Source organism: Alligator mississippiensis, chromosome 1, assembly GCF_030867095.1.
Source record: "Alligator mississippiensis isolate rAllMis1 chromosome 1, rAllMis1, whole genome shotgun sequence".
NCBI classification, from domain to species: Eukaryota; Metazoa; Chordata; order Crocodylia; family Alligatoridae; genus Alligator; species Alligator mississippiensis.
Window position 1 is genome coordinate 267,723,616 of NC_081824.1, and position 19,208 is coordinate 267,742,823.

Here is a 19,208-nt window from a genome sequence, read left to right on the forward strand (position 1 = left end):
TGATGGTTTCATAGTTTTTCTTGCATGTAGCACCCACCTGCCGGAAGCAGGCAAATGAACTTTGGGAAAGTACAGAAATAGATGATTGTAATAATACGGATTTCTTCACCTGTCACAGAAGTGCAACCACATCTGGGGTGGTAGGGAACACATCCATCTGTGCAAACAAATATTGTGAAGCAATTTTGGAAAGGAAGTAAAGAGTAACAATGTTTCCATCAAACTGCAGTGGGAATTTGGGGAGGGAAAAGATCACTTCCTGAGTTGGAATCTGGCCAGGCCATTGCAATTGTTACCCATTCCATTGAGAACGACCATAGGATGTGAACCACACAGAGCTAGAATTTGCTGCCTCTTCAGGATTTCTCAGGATGCATCTTATTGCCAGCAACTGGGGCATTCACTCTGGCTCTGCTTTACCTTTATCAAGGAAACAGTACTTGCTGCCTTGGCACATATTTAACTTGCCCATTACTTGAAAACTTACAAACCTGTGAGCAGCTTTTTCCCCCCCCACCTTTTATCAGCATAGCTGCTTTTTGATGGGAACATCATGGGAAACATGCAGGCACATAAGGAATTGGCTAGTGAAAAATTAAGGATAAATGAGAGAGTTGATTTACTGGAAAGAGGGTGGATCGGTAAAAGGCACATCTTTAGCTGAAGCTGAAAGAGTTACCCAAGCTATTTCTAAACACTTGTTCAGGCTTACTCTGTTTTAGCTAGGCAGTTTTAGTTGGCTCCAAAAGTATGTCTAAAGAATAGCATCAGTGTTCCTGCTTGGAGGTAGGGTCATGAAGGTCTGCCGTGCTGGGAGCTGGGGAGTAGATTATAACATTGCGTTCAGGCAAGGCACTTCGTGAAATTGACTTTCTTTTCTATCATGTGCATCTCCTGAGACAGCTTGGCCAGTCCATGGTGGAGGCTAGACTGTTTAAACAGTGTTTCATATCTAGATAGCCTGAGCCAGTCCAAAACTGTTTGGGGCCTCTTTACACATACTTCAGCGTAGAGGCGGGGGGAGGCACTTTAATTAGAGCTGCTCCAAAAGCTGCTCCAATTACAGTGCCCACAGTGTCCATGTATTCAGCATCTTCAGAATGGCGGCAGGGGTGCTTTAAAGCTCGTCCAACGAACTTTAGTTAAATTCCCCCCATTGCCATTTTAAAGTGTGGGGATGCTGAATACATGACTCCGGAGGCTGCTGGAGCATGCCAGTTAGCATACTCCAGCGACTTAATTAATGAAGTCTGCTCTAGCACGTGCTAATTAGCATATGTCGGAGGAGATGTCTGGGATGTGTATAGGTGCCCTTTAGATTAGGGGGTTACCAAAGTGAACAGGAGAATCCCGGTAGAGGCTTGTTTCAGGAAGATAGAGGAGTGGTTGGGGAACACAAATTCTGCAGACAAATGTTGCCCTAGCAAATGCCTGTCCTTTTTCACACCACAAATACCCTTGTTTGCAAGTGCAATGATTCCCATGCATAGTTTGTGCTGCCTTTTTCACAGCCAATATTTGTTTACTTATGGCAGGAGTGTGCAGACAGCCTGGGGCTGTTCATGCTTTCCAGCTGCCCCAAACAGGAGCTTCCTGAGGTTTCAGGGGCCTGATCCTGAATGCCCCAGGAATCCTGCAGGGGGATTCCCAGACTGTGCACAATCTGTTGCCCTGCCCTGGGAATCCCCACATCACCCTGCTCTATCACAGCTAAGGATGTGCGTCTGCAAGTGGGGGTACCTCTGTGGGGGTCCCCCACTTGCAGACATGCTCCCTAAGTCAGGGCACAGCAGGGGCTCATGTCTCGATGTTTGTAGACCCCAAGCAAGCAGATCAGCTGTGCCAGGACACATTTGCCTCTTCTGACTATACCTCATGCCTCTACTGAGGTTATTAAATGTGTTACTGCTCGCAGCATAGTGCTGGTGCTGGGGCAGAATTGGAGGGAAACCTCTGTTTGGACAAGGCTATTGTTTAGAGAAGGCTTTATGGGTGGGCAGTCGCCCAGGACACCATGGTCAGGGGGTTGCCAAACACACACTTACAGACACACACACACATGAGCAGCCCCATGCTTGCAGCAGCGTTCTCCTCCTTCCCTGCCCTGGCCAATCCCCACCCCAGACAGGAGGGGTGCCCAGCCCAGCCTGCCTCACTGTCTCTAGCTGCTGCTCAGGAGGAGCCAGGCCAGGCAGTGTCATGGGGTGGCACCTGCTCCAGTCCACCTGCCTTGTTCTCATGCAGCAGCAACAGTCTGCCCCCTGTTGCCTGCCTGGCGCACTATCCACCATGCAGCTCCATCTCCTTGCTGGACTGTGTGCCCTGCATCCCTGCCTGTCTGCTTGTGCCTGCAGGAGTGCTGCTGACTTGTGTGTGGGAGCGGGGAGGGGGGGCGGCAGGGAATACAAGTTCTCCCAGGGCACCATTTTCTGTAAGGCTGGCTTTCCTGGCATTCAGCTACATCTTACTAAAAGGAAACAACTTGTTGCATTCATAGCTTGGCTAGCAAGCAAAGGTAGTCAGACTACAAAGGTCCTGCCTTGAAGTGTAAATACTACATGAAGAGATCAGGGCCTTCTCTTTTGTCTTGTATGGTACATGGATTCACTCATTTGTACATTAATGTGAGGCATTTTATCCACCTTTGTTCATCCTGCTGAAACCATCAAAGTCCAAATGTTTTTTCTGCTTGCTCACCTTTGCACATGCTGTCTGTCTTTAGCATATATTGCAGGTTGGTGAATGACAGTCTGGAGTGGGAAGGAACGAAACTTTTTTTTCCTTTTTTCTTGCTGAATAAAACTTTTACCTAAACCAAAACAAAATCCCCTTCCCCCCCATCAGCTCTTCCATTTATATCTTAGATTACTTTTAAACCAGAAGTTTTTTGACCGTATACATTACTAATCTATTTGCTGCTAGCATATAAAACACCATTGTCTACTTGTTGGAGTATGCTACATTGGCTTGGTTCTCATGGGGTGATCAACAGTGGTTGAATTTGGGATGGAAGCAGCACTTGGGAATGTTCAAATAAATGAAGGTGCTTTTCTTAAAACAGTATTAAGTCTTTAAGCCTCCATACAACAAGGTTTTATAAAAACCCTTCATAATCTGTGCAAAATCTAAGTAATTGATTTTTAGATGCTAAATTCAAAGTTCCATGTGTCTGTTACCCTGGGCTCGATTGGAGGAACAGGCAGCATTGTTACTAAGAAATTAGTGACAATGGAAGCTTAACTCTGTTGCAGCTTCTTGACCATTGCTCATATATGATAGTCTTCGCTTGGAGCAGCAGGGCCCAACCAGATTGCCTCGGTGATTCCCTTCCCATGCCTAGCCTTCTTCTCTGCTTTTTTTGCTCCCTGCTCAATCTGTTGCTCTGCTTTCTGCTCCCTTTCCAATCAGTCACTGTTTTTTCTGCTCCCTCCCTGATTTGCCATGCGCCCCACACACAAGTTGCCCGTGTCACTTATGGCATGCACATTATGAACTGGCCACCCATGATTTGGAGACTGTGCCATGTTAATTCTAGATCTGGGGTGCTGATTTGGAGATTATCCTTCACAAATGCCTATACTGCAGTCAGAAGTATGACAGCAGCAAATGTATGAGAACCAGCTTTAATCTAGTTAGCTAGGTTACCAGTCAGTGAAGCTGTAGTGACCCAGGCTTCACTGCAGCCTGAGGAAGCTGGCTTGAGACCCTGGCTTCTTTTGGAAACTAAACTTGTGCTGAAGACTGATTTTTCCTACTTCTAGTATCTGAACTAGCTAGATTGCAGTTGCAGTCTAGTGAATTTATATTGTAAACACCATCAGATCACATCCCTTTAACATTTGCAGTGCTCGTTACGCTTACAGTGTGTGGATTGTCATGGGGACATCACAAACAGTGAAGTGATGTAGATGTTTTATGGGTAACTTTTCAGTGCCAGTTCCTCCTGTCTGGCCACAATTATCCTATTTTTAAAAAACTGGGTTGAGAAAGAGACTTTTTGACTTTTTAAAACAGTTATTATAAAAATATTAAAAACAAGTGGTAAAAGTAGAAAGGTGCATGGCCCTCCCAAGGGCTGAGCATAAAACACTTGTCAGCGACAGAAAACATCCTTTCACCAAAGATTGAAACCCGTTTTCTTCCATGCCCCTCCTAGGGTTATACACACAGGACTAGCTTTCCATGTTCCATCTTGCAGAACACCCCCTTGATGGCCCAGCATGACACAACCTGGTCTGCATCTTATTGCAAAATGAAGTGTCCAATTTCAAATGTGACATGTGCCCAGATAAAGAAGCTTTAGAGTTGGAAGTGTTGTTGGTGAACTGGTTTCTCTGAATTTTCAGTCTCCATCTTGGCCTGGCCCAGCAGGAAATTGGCCAGGCAGATCATGCTCCCCTTAGCTGCTTGGTATGGGATAGAGAAGATGTACACAGTCTCAGAGAAGTCTGAGTCCAGCATGCCAAAGAGGGTGCTTGCTGAGGGCAGCAAAGAGCAGCTGCAGCTAGAGGCAATCCAGGAAGGAATGGAAGAGTGTCTCTCCTACCTCCTCCTTGCAGAAAGGACAGGCTGGTGACATTGTGGGGTCTAAATGGCAGACAAAGGTGCCCATGGCCAGGGCCCCAGGCAGTAGCCACTTCTGGAAGTTGCCAGTTCTCTGGCACTGGGTAGGTTGCACAGGGTGTGCCAGGTATTGCTGCTACTAGGTGCCAGTTCCAAGTCCTGTCAGGGCAGGTGATGAGGATGTGGGCATGACAAGACTGTCCACATGTACAATGTCTTCTTCAATAGGATCTCAAAGGAGATCTTACCACAGAGAGAGAGACAGAGAAGAGATCCTGCTTTTAGAGACTTTTCTTGCTGTGCAATCTGCAGCAATCTTTCTTTAACAGCTTTCATTCTGGCTGCATCTTTACTTATTTTGAACTGATGATCCTGTTTGAAAACACTTGTAGTCATTACCCAAGAAATGTATTCTTCACTTAGTGCTAAGGTCTTGAAAGGAGTGCACGTTTAGCAGGAAATGCAATAGAAAAAGAATACTGTGGTACTTAAACTTTAAACAGCCGGTGACAAAAGTAAGGAAGTGAAACAAAGACACGGCACAATTTCTCACTTCAGCCTAATGAGAAAACTGTGAGTAGGATTTCTGTTGCCTCCAGCACTGGTCTGTTTTCTTTATAGCCAATCTGGAAGTTATTCCAGTGGGAGTAGTTTCCCTATAATATTTCCCCCCTGCCAACATAAACTGTACCAGCTGTGCCCTTTGTATGTGGAACCACTGGATTGGATTGTGTTACATTTTTTAGCCATTTTATTAACAAAAGTTACAGACTGTCTTAGCATGAGTTTGGGCTGTGGCAGATGGAGGCAAGAAGGAACCAGGCTTTGTTCAATAAACCCTTTCCCACTTCCTTTGTATGTCCCAGAAGAGATCCAGCCGTGTTTCGTGGCAGAGACTTTGTTTGACTGCTCTGGCACATCTTTCTTTAAAGGTTGACAAGTTATTAAGCAAGGGAGTATCTAGGAAGTGACATTTGTTACTTTAGAGCAAATTACATTAGAGCAGTGGTTCTCAATTTTTTTAGACTCAGGTCACCCCTCAGAAAATGTCAGGTCTTTGTTTCCCCTCAATTTTTGACTATGGGGAAAAAAAAAAACAAAGCATTTTTTTCTTGTTGCAAAGAACTAGGAAAGACCTCAACAAGTCAGAATGTTTTTAGCACTATTGATTCCAATCTGCTATCTCTCAGTTCATCTTGTGAATTGTGTTTGCACACCTAATGGGGCTAACATTATGTGGCGTCCTGCAGAAGTTTTCAAGGCATCCTAGGGTACTGCAGCACCCTGGTTAAGAATTACTTGCTTAAAGATCACCAGCCCTTGAATGAAATTAAATACCCAATACCATTTTCCCCCTTGTAATAGCACCATACTTCCACACTTGCCTTCTGCTATTTCCTGGACAACTAAGACAATTTGGGGATTCGGTAGAATTAATAGATCAATATTCTTAAATGGTATGGCTACCTTTTAGGGCAGATAGTACCACTGTCTTTTCAGGCAGCTTCCCTCCTATAAGCAGTATGACTCATGTCTTACATGGACTAAGCCAGAGCCGATTAACACAGATTCAAGGTTTATTTTCCCTCAGACAGGCTCTAGAAAAATGTAGTTGATCATCTGGGTGCAATGAAAAGGAGGAAGTGTGCTGAATGGTGTCCACTTGCAACTGTAACTCTTCCCTTTTGTGTGTATGTGTGTACATTATGTTGCCATCCCTAATTGCTTAATCACAAAATAGAGTTTTCAAATTAAATAAAAACATGAATCCATTTTTTCTGTAAGAAACACATCTGTATCATTTTGCTATAGTCTGTACACTGCTGAATGCAAGCTTGTATTGCTTCTGTTTAATAATTTATTTTTCTAGCCATTGTCTTTACACAGCATACTACAGATGAAGTGTGTGTATGTGTGTGTGTGTACACATAAATACATATACATATATACATATACTTTATATATATATGTGCGTGTGTGTATATCTATATCTATATATCTATACTTATATACATAGTACTATACCATTATATATAGTAAAAATATGCTGACATAGTCCCATACAAAATCATTTGAAATTGAAAGTGCATAAATATTTTAAGCGTATGTAAACTGTCAAGAATCTTGCCATAAAAAATGTGACTTTTAGAGATAAGTATAGAATTCTACATTTACCCAGAGTTGCACTTAAAAAATCAGCTACAATCTTAATTCTGGCCCAGCTGAGGTAATGTATACCAACTTTAACACTGTGTGGATTTGACAGGGAGTATTGAGTGCCATGGCAAGGAGCTTGCTATAAAGAACCTGAATTGAACAGAACACTCCATTACTGTAACCGGTCCTCAGGAGTGGCCATAACAGCTGCGGAAGGAACTGGCTTTGAATTACTGCAAAATGCCCTGCCTTCTAGACTTACTCTCTATACGTACAGTTGAATCTACTGGCTTTATCTGCTATGACTCTGAATAGTGAAAACTACTTTCAAGCCAAAGACAACACGTGCAACTCCTTTTTCTCTTTTGAGAGCCGGGAGTTGAATGGGGATGCTTGGCATGTTCTTAAATTACATGTGCTTGTTATAATCTCTCAAGAACCTTTACATCATTAAGCCCATGTTCATAGCAAACCACTTGCACGCATCAGTGCATGACTAAAGTCGCACATCAAGATGGGACAGTACTGTAATCTATTCTTATGCTTATTGTATGTTAAAAATAACAAATGCGCTCACTCAGAACCTTGGGACACTTTGTAATAATTAGCTTTATCAAGACACTATAATAAAATAACCTTCCAGTTAAGATGTTTGTCAAGGAGAAGGACATTTGTTCCATAAATCCAAATGATCAGTTTTGCCAGCGCTCTGCTGCAATGCTCATCTGAATGGAACATTTTGTGCTTTATCTGTGCACTCAGAATCATGTGTCTGCAACCTTCACTACATTTCAATTTTTATTGATTTATTTTTTTAATTATATTTTATTTAAGACTACCACAGCAGTAATTAGAATAATGGAAAATTAGGGTTGGAAGGGACCTCAGGAGGTCATCTAGTCTAACCCCCTGCTCAAAGCAGGACCATCCCCAACTCTCTTATCCCAGCCAAGGCTTTGTCTAGCTAGGTCTTAAAAACCTCCAAGGATGGAGATCCCACAGTCTCTCTAGGTAGCTTGTTCCAGTGCTTTACTACCCTCCTTGTAGAAAGTTTTCCCTTGTATCTAACCTAAACTTCCCTTGCTGCAGCTTGAGACCATTGCTCCTTATTCTGTCATCTGCCACCACTCACAACAATCTAGCTCCATCCTCTTTGGAACCCCCCTTCAGGTAGTTGAAAGCTGCTTTTAAATCCTCTCTGTCTTCTCTTCTCTAGACTAAATAATCCCAGTTCCCTCAGTCTCTCCACATAAGTCATGTGTCCCAGCCCCTTAAACATTTTCATTGCCCTCCACTGGGCTCTCTCCATTTGTCCACATCCTTTCTGTAAGGGGGGGGAGGGCACAAAACTGGACACAGTTCTCCAGATGTAGCCTCACCAGTGTTGAATAGAGGCAAAGAATCACTTCCCTAGACCTGCTGGTAACACTCATACTAATGCAGCCCAGTATGCCATTAGCCTTCTTGGAAACAAAGGCACACTATTGGCTCATATTTAGCTTTTTGTCCACTGTAACCCCCAATTCCTTTTCTGCAGAGCAGCTGCTTAGCCAGTTGGTCCACCAGTGCATGGGATTGTTCTGTCCTAAATGCAGGACTTTGGACTTGTCCTTACTGAACCTCATGAGATTTCTTCTGGTCCAATCCTTCAATTTGTCAAGGTCTCTCTGAATCCTAGCCCTACCCTCCAGCTTATCTACTACTCCTCCCCCGCTCCCCCCCGCCCCCCCCGAGCTTGGTGTCATCTGCAGACTTGCTGAGCGCGCACTTCATCCCATCTTCCAGATTGTTGATGAAAATATTGAACAAATCTGGCCCCAGCACTGACCCCCAGGGCACTTCACCTGGTACCAGCTTCCAGCTTGTATCTAGCCATTGATTACTACCCTCTGAGCCCGATGATCCAGACAGTTTTCTACCTTACAGTCCATTCATCCAACCCATACTTTCTTAGCTTGCTTCCAAGAACGTTGGGGAGATCATATCAAAAGCCTTGCTAAAGTCGAGGTATATCATGTCCACTGCTTTCCCTGCATCCGCAGAGCCAGTCATCTCATCATAAAAGGCAGTCAGGTTGGCCTTGGTGGATCCATGCTGACTGTTTCTAATCATATCATCCTCCTTGAGGACCTGCTGTATGATTTTTCCAGACTGAAGTGAGGCTGACCAGTGTGTAGCTCCCTGGATCCTCCTTCTTCCCTTTCTTAAAGATAGGCATTATATTTGCCCGTTTCCAATCAACTGGAGCCTCTTCCAGTCACCACAATTTTCAAAGATAATGGGCAGCAGCTCTGCAGTTACATTGACTAACTCCGTTAGCACCCTCGGGTGAATTGCATCTGGCCCCACGTCCAGCTTTTCTAAACAGTCCCTAGCCTGTTCTTTTGCCACTGTTGGCTGCTCATCTTGTCCCCAAACTGTGCTGCCTGGTGCACTAGTCTGGAAGCTGACCTTGCCTGTGAAGACTAAGGTGAAAAAGGCATTAAGTAATTCAGTCTTTTCCACATCATTGGTCACTGGGTTGCCTTTTGCATTCAGTAAGGGACCCACACTTTCCCTAATCTGTCTATTGTTGACATAATTATTTATGTCCCTTTTATTTGCCCTTCATGTCCCTTGCTAGCTTCATCTCCAAACGTGCTTTGGCCTTTCCTTCCTGCATGCCCGAGCAGTACTCTTGCATTCCTCCCTAGTCATTTATCCTAGTTTCTTCTTCTTGTAAGCTTCTTTTTTGTGTGTTAGCTCAGTGAAGAGTTCTCTGCTGACCCAAACTGGACTTCTGTCATACTTGCTAGTCTTCCTGCACATCAGGATGATTTGTTCCTGTGCCCTCAGTAAGGTTTCTCTAAAATACAACCAGCTCTCCTGGACTCCTTTTCCCCTCAGACTGGCCTCCCAGAGCATCCTGCCCATCAGGTCCCTGAGAAAGTCAAAGTCTGCTTTTCTAAAGTCCAGTGTTCTTACTGAAGTCCAGTTTTGACCTTCTTAGAGGTGTACCATTTCACAAGAAAGGACCCCTGATTGAGGAGTCCTTAGTAGGCCAGTACATGCTTTTGAATAATATATGATGAGTCTCCGGTGTAGTATCCTTTGGAGGAGAGTTTGGATTCTACTTAAGGTCTGCAAAACAGCCTCGATCCTCTGAACTGTTTTAGACCCCCAAAATTGGAGCACCTCTCTGAAAGAAGAAATCCATTTCATAGTGTCTGCTAGACTGGGGCTGCCCTAAAGTCTCCAGGAAAAAAGAGTTTATGAGACTTTAGGATTGGAATGAGATCTGAACTTGATCAGAAACTGGTGAAAGAATATTTTTCCCCTGCCTACAGAAACATCCTTCTGCTGGATGACTTCACTGGAGAGGATCATATAAATTCCTTCCTTGGTCCTTTTACTGCCTTCTAATACATCACAGACCTGATGAACTCACTCTGTTCTTCCTGGCTCTACTACTGTCCTAATGTGTTTTAATCTTCAGCTGTGGAGCAGTCCTTAAGTAGTACACTGTGGTTGACAGACTGGAAAGGATCTCCAGGGTCACAGTGTTTTAGTCCCTTACTGTTGCAAGCAAAAATATCCTATAGCACCACCCCTAAGTTGATCAAGTACCATCTTAAAAGCCCCACTACTGTTGGGAGAATGTTTTGCAGAATTTTACTTTTCTGATGGTTATGAACCTTTTTGTATTTTCTAGTCTTATTCATGGCCAGTTACTGGTAAATCTAATTAGTATTTGTATTGACTTTGTCCTTCAGACTGGATATTTGTGTTTGGCTTTTTCCCCCCTTTCCTTCTGATGTTTATTTTCATGATTATATTTATACACAGTAATTGTATTCCCTCCCAGTCTTTGTTTTGGTAGACTTGAATAAGCCACGCCCTTTTAGTCTCCTTATCTTAAGACAGGCTCTTCATATGTCTACTCATCCAAGAAGACCCTTCTCTGCATCTGTTCTAATATGATTGCATTCTTCTGAATAGCTAGGAATAATGGCCACATAGTGACAGAGAGCAGATTTAGGTTGGACATTAGAAATAATTTCTTCACAGTAAAGGTTTCCAGAATCTGGAATGGGCTTTCAAGGGAGGTGGTGCTCTCCCCTACCTTGGGGGCTTCAAGAGGAGACTGGACAAGCACCTAGCTGGGGTTGTCTGACCCTAGCACTCTTTGCTGCCCAGGGCAGGGGGTTGGACTCGATGATCTACTGAGGTCCCTTCCAACCCTAACGCTTACTAATCTATGAATAGGTCTGACCAGCATTGTACACGGTACAGCATTTCAGCTGAAATCTCACTAGTGGCTTGCACAGTGGCCTTAATCTTCCCTTCTGCTGAAAAAGTCTTGTGCCATATATTCAAGGCCACGTTTTGTCTTTCAAGGCTGCATCATATTGGCAACTGATAGTTGTCCTGTGATCAACTGGTACCCCAGGTGCTCCTCCACCCTGCTTATCTTTTAAGCAATGAATTCATAGCTTACAGCAGATATTCATACTGCTCCCCATATGTATGACATTGCCCTTTGCGCTATTGAATTTCATCCTATTTTTTCTGTTATTTCAGTCCTCAAGGTTGCCCTGTTTTCCTCTATTGTTAATGCTTCCTGACTTTTATCAGCACACTCCTACCTTTTTTTTTTGCAAATCATTAATCAAGATATTAAACAAGATTGGTCCCAAGACTAATCCTTGAGAAGTTCTGTTAGTAGTCTCCTCCATCCTGATGTTTCCCTTTCAGCACAGCTCAGTGTCATTTCCTTTTTTAGCCAGTTCCTTATTTTTCTAACCTTCATCTTTTCCAGTTTAATAGCTTCCCTTGTGGCACTACATCAAATGCTTAACTGAAGTTCAGCTAGAGGAGATAACTACATCCTTTGTCTGGAAAATACTTTTTGCTATTCTCAAACCAAGTGATACCATCCCTAAATTGATCATGCACTAAAAATCCATCCTATCAGACCTGTGGTGTCCTATGCCAGTTCATTCAGATTTATGGATGAAGAGGATCTGTTTTTCTACCCTCCCCCTCTGAATTTGAGTGTGTTGGGATTTGTATTTGCTTTCCACCTTTGCTGTAGTAACTTGCAGTTTTATTCCCTAATCCCATTAGCCATGTATCTTTTGTCCCCACATTGCACATCCTTTTGCTTTGTGAAAACTGTGGCAAAGTATTCCATCTAACTTTGGGGCCATACTTTTATTATCTCTCATCCCTACCCATTATCCCTATATAATTCACATAATTAATTTGTGATGTTTGTTTGTTTCTGGCTTTCCTGAATTGTACATGTCCTTTCATACCCATGTTTGTCATAACTGCCATTCCACCACATTTTTCCCTGTAACATCAAGTCTGACATTTTTGTATCTTCTAGTACACAATCCTCCATGTTGTTGCCCATACTTCTTGCACTGGCATGCAGACATTCTTACTGACTGCAGTTAATTCTCTAGCTGATTGGGCACAGAAGGCAATAATATTGCCTCTTGGACTACTGTTCTCAACAACAGTTTCTCCCCTCCCCTTGCCAGCAGTCCCTTCTGTATCTTGATACACCTCTTATCTATTGTTGTATCTTCATTTGTCTGATGCATCAACAATCCGCACCTTATTTACTTAAATTTGCTAGGACAATTCCACCAATATTGTCATTTTAACCTGTCAGTTTGGAAACTGAGCCAAAATTGGACCTGCACTGGAAATGCAAATGTAGCTTTTTAACTGTGGCCTGCCCTTCACTACCTTTAGTACAGTTGACTACAGTGAAATTACACCAGTAATTATTTTAATAACTGAAACAAGGTATTTCACTGGCATCTCTTGTTCTTACCGAAGTTACTGCCTTATACAATTGAGTATTTTGTATGAGATTATGTTAACAGGTGAGCGTGTCAGTGAATGGGGAAGGGAAAAATCCACTGTCAAACTCATCTAATTAGAAACATCATAACAAATATTCAAATCAGTAATGTGAGAATCAAAGGACTGTAAATTATTTCAAATTAAGTTTATTCATCTTGAAATACTTTAAGGACAAAGACAAGTCTGTTAAAAGTATAAAGCCAAGCCTACTTCTGCTTCAATGATACTGCTAAGTATTTTATAATAAAAGACCTAGTTAATGCAACTGTGTGTGTTTAAGATACTAATAAGGTGTGATGCTGCAGGCAGTTGAGAGCCGTCTGCAAGAGATCCAAGCATTTTCCACACACTGTTGGTTTCATCCTGCTCTGAAACCAGGACCAAATGCCTACTGATAGAAAAAGCAAGGCTTAGCTTATTGATTTTTGTGGAAATTTGTGTGTGCTAGCTGTTTCTGTCCGGGGCCTTGTCTGTCCATCAAGGAGGAAAAGTCTCTTAAAGGCATAGTAGACAGAGGTTGAAAATTAATTTAATGAAGAGACTTTAGTATCCAACTGAAAAAATTATCAAGGCTCACATTTGCGAGAGCCCAGCAGGACAAATTATGCTGAGGGGAAACCAGCACGGGTTTGTGGCAGGCAGATCATGCCTGACTAATCTAGTCTCTTTTTATGACCAGGTTACGAAACGCCTGGACACAGGAGGAGGGGTGGATGTCGTATACTTAGACTTCAGGAAGGCTTTCGATACGGTATCCCACCCCATACTGGTGAACAAGTTAAGAGGCTGTCACTTGGATGACTACACAGTCCGGTGGGTGGCGAATTGGCTGGAGGGTCGCACCCAGAGAGTCATGGTGGATGGGTTGGTTTCGACCTGGAAGGGTGTGGGCAGTGGGGTCCCGCAGGGCTCGGTCCTTGGACCGATACTCTTTAATGTCTTCATCAGCGACTTGGACGAGGGAGTGAAGTGTACTCTGTCCAAGTTTGCGGATGACACAAAACTGTGGCGAGAAGTGGACACGCCGGAGGGCAGGGAACAGCTGCAAGCAGACCTGGATAGGTCGGACAAGTGGGCAGAAAACAACAGAATGCAATTCAACAAGGAGAAATGCAAAGTGCTGCACCTAGGGAGGAAAAATGTCCAGCATACCTACTGCCTAGGAAATGACCTGCTGGGTGGCACGGAAGTGGAAAGGGATCTTGGCGTCCTAGTGGACTCCAAAATGAACATGAGTCGGCAGTGTGACGAAGCCATCAGAAAAACTAATAGCACTTTATCGTACATCAGCAGATGCATGACGAATAGATCCAAAGAGGTGATACTTCCCCTCTATCGGGCGCTGGTCAGACCGCAGTTGGAGTACTGCGTGCAATTCTGGGCACCGCACTTCAAGAGGGATACGGATAACCTGGAGAAGGTCCAGAGAAGGGCCGCTCGTATGGTTAAGGGCTTGCAGGCCAAGCCCTATGAGGAGAGACTAGAGAACCTGGACCTTTTCAGCCTCCGCAAGAGAAGGTTGAGAGGCGACCTTGTGGCTGCCTATAAGTTCATCACGGGGGCACAGAAGGGAATTGGTGAGGTTTTATTCACCAAGGCGCCCCCGGGGGTTACAAGAAATAATGGCCACAAGGTAGCAGAGAGCAGATTTAGATTGGACATTAGGAAGAACTTCTTCATAGTTCAAGTGGCCAAGGTCTGGAACGGGCTCCCAAGGGAGGTGGTGCTCTCCCGTACCCTGGGGGTCTTCAAGGGGAGGTTGGATATGCATCTAGCTGGGGTCATCTAGACCCAGCACTCTTTCCTGCCTGTGCAGGGGGGTCGGACTCAATGATCTATTGAGGTCCCTTCCAACCCTAACATCTATGAATCTATGCCTTAAAAGCCTGGTTTTGAGGCTGTGATATAACGGATGATCATTCTAAGAAAAATTAGAAGATAAGTAGTTTTAAAAGTTGGGTCTACAGAGGTATCCATTTTTTCTGTTTTAGCATATAGTCTCTGTCCCAAAGACAGTATTGTGCACTATATTTAAAACTACAACAATACAAATAATAGCTTCAAATTGTTGCAGAGATGGTAAGATAAAATGGATTTGAAAAATGCCTAATCATATGATTAGATTGCAGTGTGTATGGACAGGAGAGCAAAGACTTGAGTCATTTTGGTGTTACTGACTTCTGAGCATTTAATTGAATATCTCTACTAATCTGAATTCTTTTTTGTTTAGAATATAAAAATAATTCTACGCTCAGCCAGATAGCTGGTAGAAAACCTTGTTCCTTTTCTTCTTCTGAAATTACTTTGTATAGGATGGAACTGTGATCTACTTTATACAGCACAGATTTAAAATGTTCATACCAAATTCCTCACTTGTGAGTTATGTTTAGGCATTGTGCACACTGCTTCCTTGAAGGCAAAACACTGCAAAATGTAATCATAAGTTTGTTTTTGCTGTCATGGGGAGAAGGCAAGTATCCCAGAATTGGTTAAATTTGGGGGGAGGGAGTTGCAATCTCACCATAGTTTATTTCCCTCTGGTCTTATAAGGTTTTAGCCTGCATGCAAGTGGACTGTGTCTTAATATCCAATCAGTCTCTTTCTATAAAGAAAATGCACTATAGCAGAAACAGTACAAAATTGTGAACTGGTTCATGATTACTAACATTGGCATTTCTTGGTTTTCTTGATGGATTCCTTGAATCCTGTGCCTTCATCAATCTTGGAGATTCACATTTTGTAAGAAAGTAGGAAATGTGGTTTGAAGGCATACTCACCCAGGCCAGGTTAATATGGTCTTAAATGGCCATGAGGCATTACACTTAAAAAGGAACAGTCACCTGTGTTTCGGAGGGGATGGGCAAGGTAAACCAATAAACAGTTTTGGTTTCATTATGCACAAGATAGTGAATATATACTCACTCTGGCTACAGGAACTCATGAGATTCACAATCTACAAGTCAGAGATGCAGGAAGGATATTATTGGTGTCACCTGATAGCCTTGCTTTCTGCATCATGGGATTAGCCATGAAGACCTTATGGTAATTCTTCAAAACCCTGGCAGAAAGACCTGACCAAACATTGAAGGTTTACTGGTTAAACAGCATTTACCCAGGCAAGCTAAACTAGTAAATCCATACATAATGGACCATATGACCATAAAGGAGGAGGAGGGAATTTTTAAAATTAATACTACAGATATTGGGATAGCTTCTGTGTGCCAACCTGACCTCAGATATTGTGGTCTTTTGGTGTCTTAAGAGACCCATTTTTGAGGCAATTATTATGTGCATGGTACCTAGTCTTTATTGACCCATAAATCTACTTAATTGTTTGCTGAGATAACTTATCACTTTGATCTTATTCATTAGGCTAACTTGTCATCTGTTGAAGCATAAGTAGTCGTTTCTAAATGTGCATGCCTACTAAATCACAATAGAATTTTTCTGATAAATAGCTTAAAAGCTATCTTCCATAGCACCTCTCAAGCCAAATGATGCTCACAAAGCATTGGATACTCATCAGCTATTCTTGGCTCAAGACATAATGATCAACTGTTCTATTTTGCAGAATTATCTTTTATTTTGGGCAGTGAGTGAATGTAATCAAGCAAACCAAAAATCTTTGACTAATTATTTTACTTCATTATAAATCATGTAATTCTCATCATGTATGGAGCACTTTGAATTTTTTTTTAATAAAAAAACTTTACATTACACATTTATCTGTGTAATCTTTTATGATTCTCATATGGCAAACCAGATTGTGTCCAATTTTCATTTTTTGTAATATTTTTTAATTATAAATGTCAAAAATCATTCTTTACTGCATCTTGATTTGGCATGCAAAACACATCTCAGGAAAAGTTGAAAATGGATAACATCTGGTGATTAATTGGTGATAATATCCCCTTGCTATGATGAATTAACTAGATTTTACTTTACTTTTTTCACCTATGTTTTTCTGAATTTTTTTTTCTTGAGCTCAGATATTTTTATGTTGAGGGTCTCTGCTCAACTCCAATATCCCATTGTTGAAGGATGTTTAAGATTAAGGATCCCATGGATTTGGGGAAAGGTGAAAAAAAGGAGTGGGGCTGGGGAAAAGGAACAAAGTTGTAATTTTTATGATATTGTTATTGCAATTTGTTTGTGTAAAATATGTTGGAGGGATGCTAAAGCCCTCCTGACAGACTTAAATGAATGAGTAGACTGCCGCGATTCTGCAGTTCTTCCCCAAATTTATCAATGTGCTTGGGAAATTTTGTTTCTGCAAGGAAACCCCTTTATGTTGTGGTCCTAACTGGTTTGCAGGTTAACCTGAATCAAACTCAAGCACTGCTTGGCTAAGTCTCTAAGGGAAACCTAAAATACAATCAGAAGTACTGGTGGAACTACCTGCTGGATTGTTTTCATTTTGAGCTGTAGGCGCGGGACCAGTGCCTGCTACCAAAAGTGTCGTTTTAGTTATAAGTTAAAACTCAGGCCCTAATACAATAGGACACTTGCCTGCCCCTCCCCACTGCCAAAAGTAGGGGAACTAGTCCTAATGGTACTGGCCACTTTCTAACTTGAGTAAGTTGTGCCTTTTCTCTGCAGTGTTTATGAAGACTTATAGTTGAGCTTCTGATCCTGCTCTGGCTGTTGTGTTGTGTCACTGTGTGTGCTTTTATGTGCTTTCTGCACTCTTCTCCTGTAGTGGGTGAAGTCTTCTGTGGCTATGTATATTAACTGGTGAATCACTATGGAATCTAAATTGAAGAGTGATGCAGGCAGCTGTATACTAATTCCTCCATTGCTGCTTATTTCCTTACTTCCTTCAGATTACAAGCTGACAGTGGAGGCTGTGAAACTGAAGTCGTTCTTTGTGGCAGGTCACACCTTTGAGATGACATGCAAGGTGTCTTCCAAGAATATCAAGACACCACGCTACTCTGTCCTCATCACAGCAGAGAAACCTCTGACAGACCAGTCCAACCCCAGTGGGACCACTCGCATAATTTCCTTGAATCAGGATTCGGTAGTAAGGCTGGAAGACTGGAAAGACCAGGCTCGAGTGGACGGTGTGGTCCTGGAGAAGGTCCAGGAGAATGAGTTCCGCTACAGGATGTACCAAACCCAGATTTCCGATGCTGGGCTGTATCGCTGTGTTGTGACTGCCTGGTCCCCAGGTGGTGGTGGCATGTGGCGAGAAGCAGTGAATGGCTTATCCAATCCTATCCAGATAGATTTCCAGAACTCAGGTCAGTACAGAACTAATTCTGTATGTATCGGTGTGTATCTAGGGTGGTGGAGGAGAAGAGTACTATAAAGTGCTTGTAACAGTGATGTTCATGTCTCTGGGGTTGTGGCTCCTGCCGTTTAGCTGGAGCTGAGAGCATCACTGTACTGAGATGGTATGATTGCTAGTCTTTGCACATCTCTCCTGCATTGGTACTTTCAGCGTCCCTCCAAGACTGGGATTAACCTTGGTATCTTGCCTATGAGTCTTCTTTCACTAATACAGGTTTTAAGAGCCCACATTGTGGGGGCTTGTTTCTGAGTGCAGCATGGCTACCACACTTGCCAGCTCAATCTCGCTAAATTGCTTCTATTTAAAAATTGCTTTGGGAGAACCTTAATTAAAAGCTGTGAAAAAAACCCCATCACTGTTTCTGTTCCAAAACAAACTTAATTAGCTTACAACCAAATTGCCCAAGTTCATTTCCTAAAAACGTAATCACTAAAAATCCAGAAACTCGCCAGTTACGTTAATGTCTTGGCCAGTTCAGCTTGCATACCTTGCTATCCAAATCCCTGAATAAGCTATCATACTTAGACTCCAGTTCTGCATGCCATCCTGAATACATACATATGCATTCTGTTTCCCAGAATCCCACTCAAACTCACAACCTGAACTGCAGTGTCAGCTAGATGCAGATATTTCCCCTATATACTTGTATCTACCCCCTAACTTTGGGGCCATACTTTTAGATGTGCTGCCCGTACACTGCTGTAATCAAGTCTGAGTCACAGTATGTGTATGTAGGGGTCGGTATCAGGGCTGTCCCTAGGGTATGGTGAATCAGGGCAACTGCCCTGGGCCCCATGCTTTGGGGGGCCCCGTGCTTCAACATCCTGGTTCTGAGGGCGGCGGCAGAGGTGCTGCCTAGTGCCTGCCTCACAGCACAGCCTGGCATTGAGCTCCTGAGAGGCTGCTGGGCACTGCAGCTCAGCTCAGGGTCCCTGCCTCAAGGGAGTCCTTGATCCAGCCTTGCCTGCCTAGTGCAGCCCTTACCTCGGCTGCCCCGCACTGCAAGTGGCCCCTGGGGCGGGCTGCGCCAGCAGGAGCACCCTCAGTGCCAGTGCCACAGCCAGGACTGCTGCCTCTATCCCGCTCTATAAAAATGTTAAGGAGTCTCCCCGCACTCTCTTAGGGTTGGCCCTGGTCAGCATAGATTGAATTCAAAGTTAGTTTGTGGTGGTGTTGGAGAGCTGGTGTTTAGCTTGGCTATACATAAATTGAGGCTGGTTAGTACATTCATGTGGGTGTAACTGGCAATTTCCTGGATTAAGCGGATAGAAGTGCATGTGGGCAGCTTAATTCTGAGCTAATGGGTATTTGTTGGGGAATCTTAGAAAGGAACTTT

At 43.2% G+C, this 19,208-nt stretch overlaps 1 protein-coding gene across 1 annotated transcript in view; it reads left to right on the top strand.

Moving 5' to 3' along the window:
• Window positions 1-19,208, top strand: part of PTGFRN (prostaglandin F2 receptor inhibitor) — a 112,686-nt gene that overhangs the window by 60,922 nt on the left and 32,556 nt on the right. Inside the window, exon 6 of the mRNA XM_059720605.1 lies at window positions 17,403-17,822. Coding sequence (XP_059576588.1) covers window positions 17,403-17,822 — 420 coding nt within the window. The remainder of the gene's footprint in view (window positions 1-17,402; window positions 17,823-19,208) is intronic.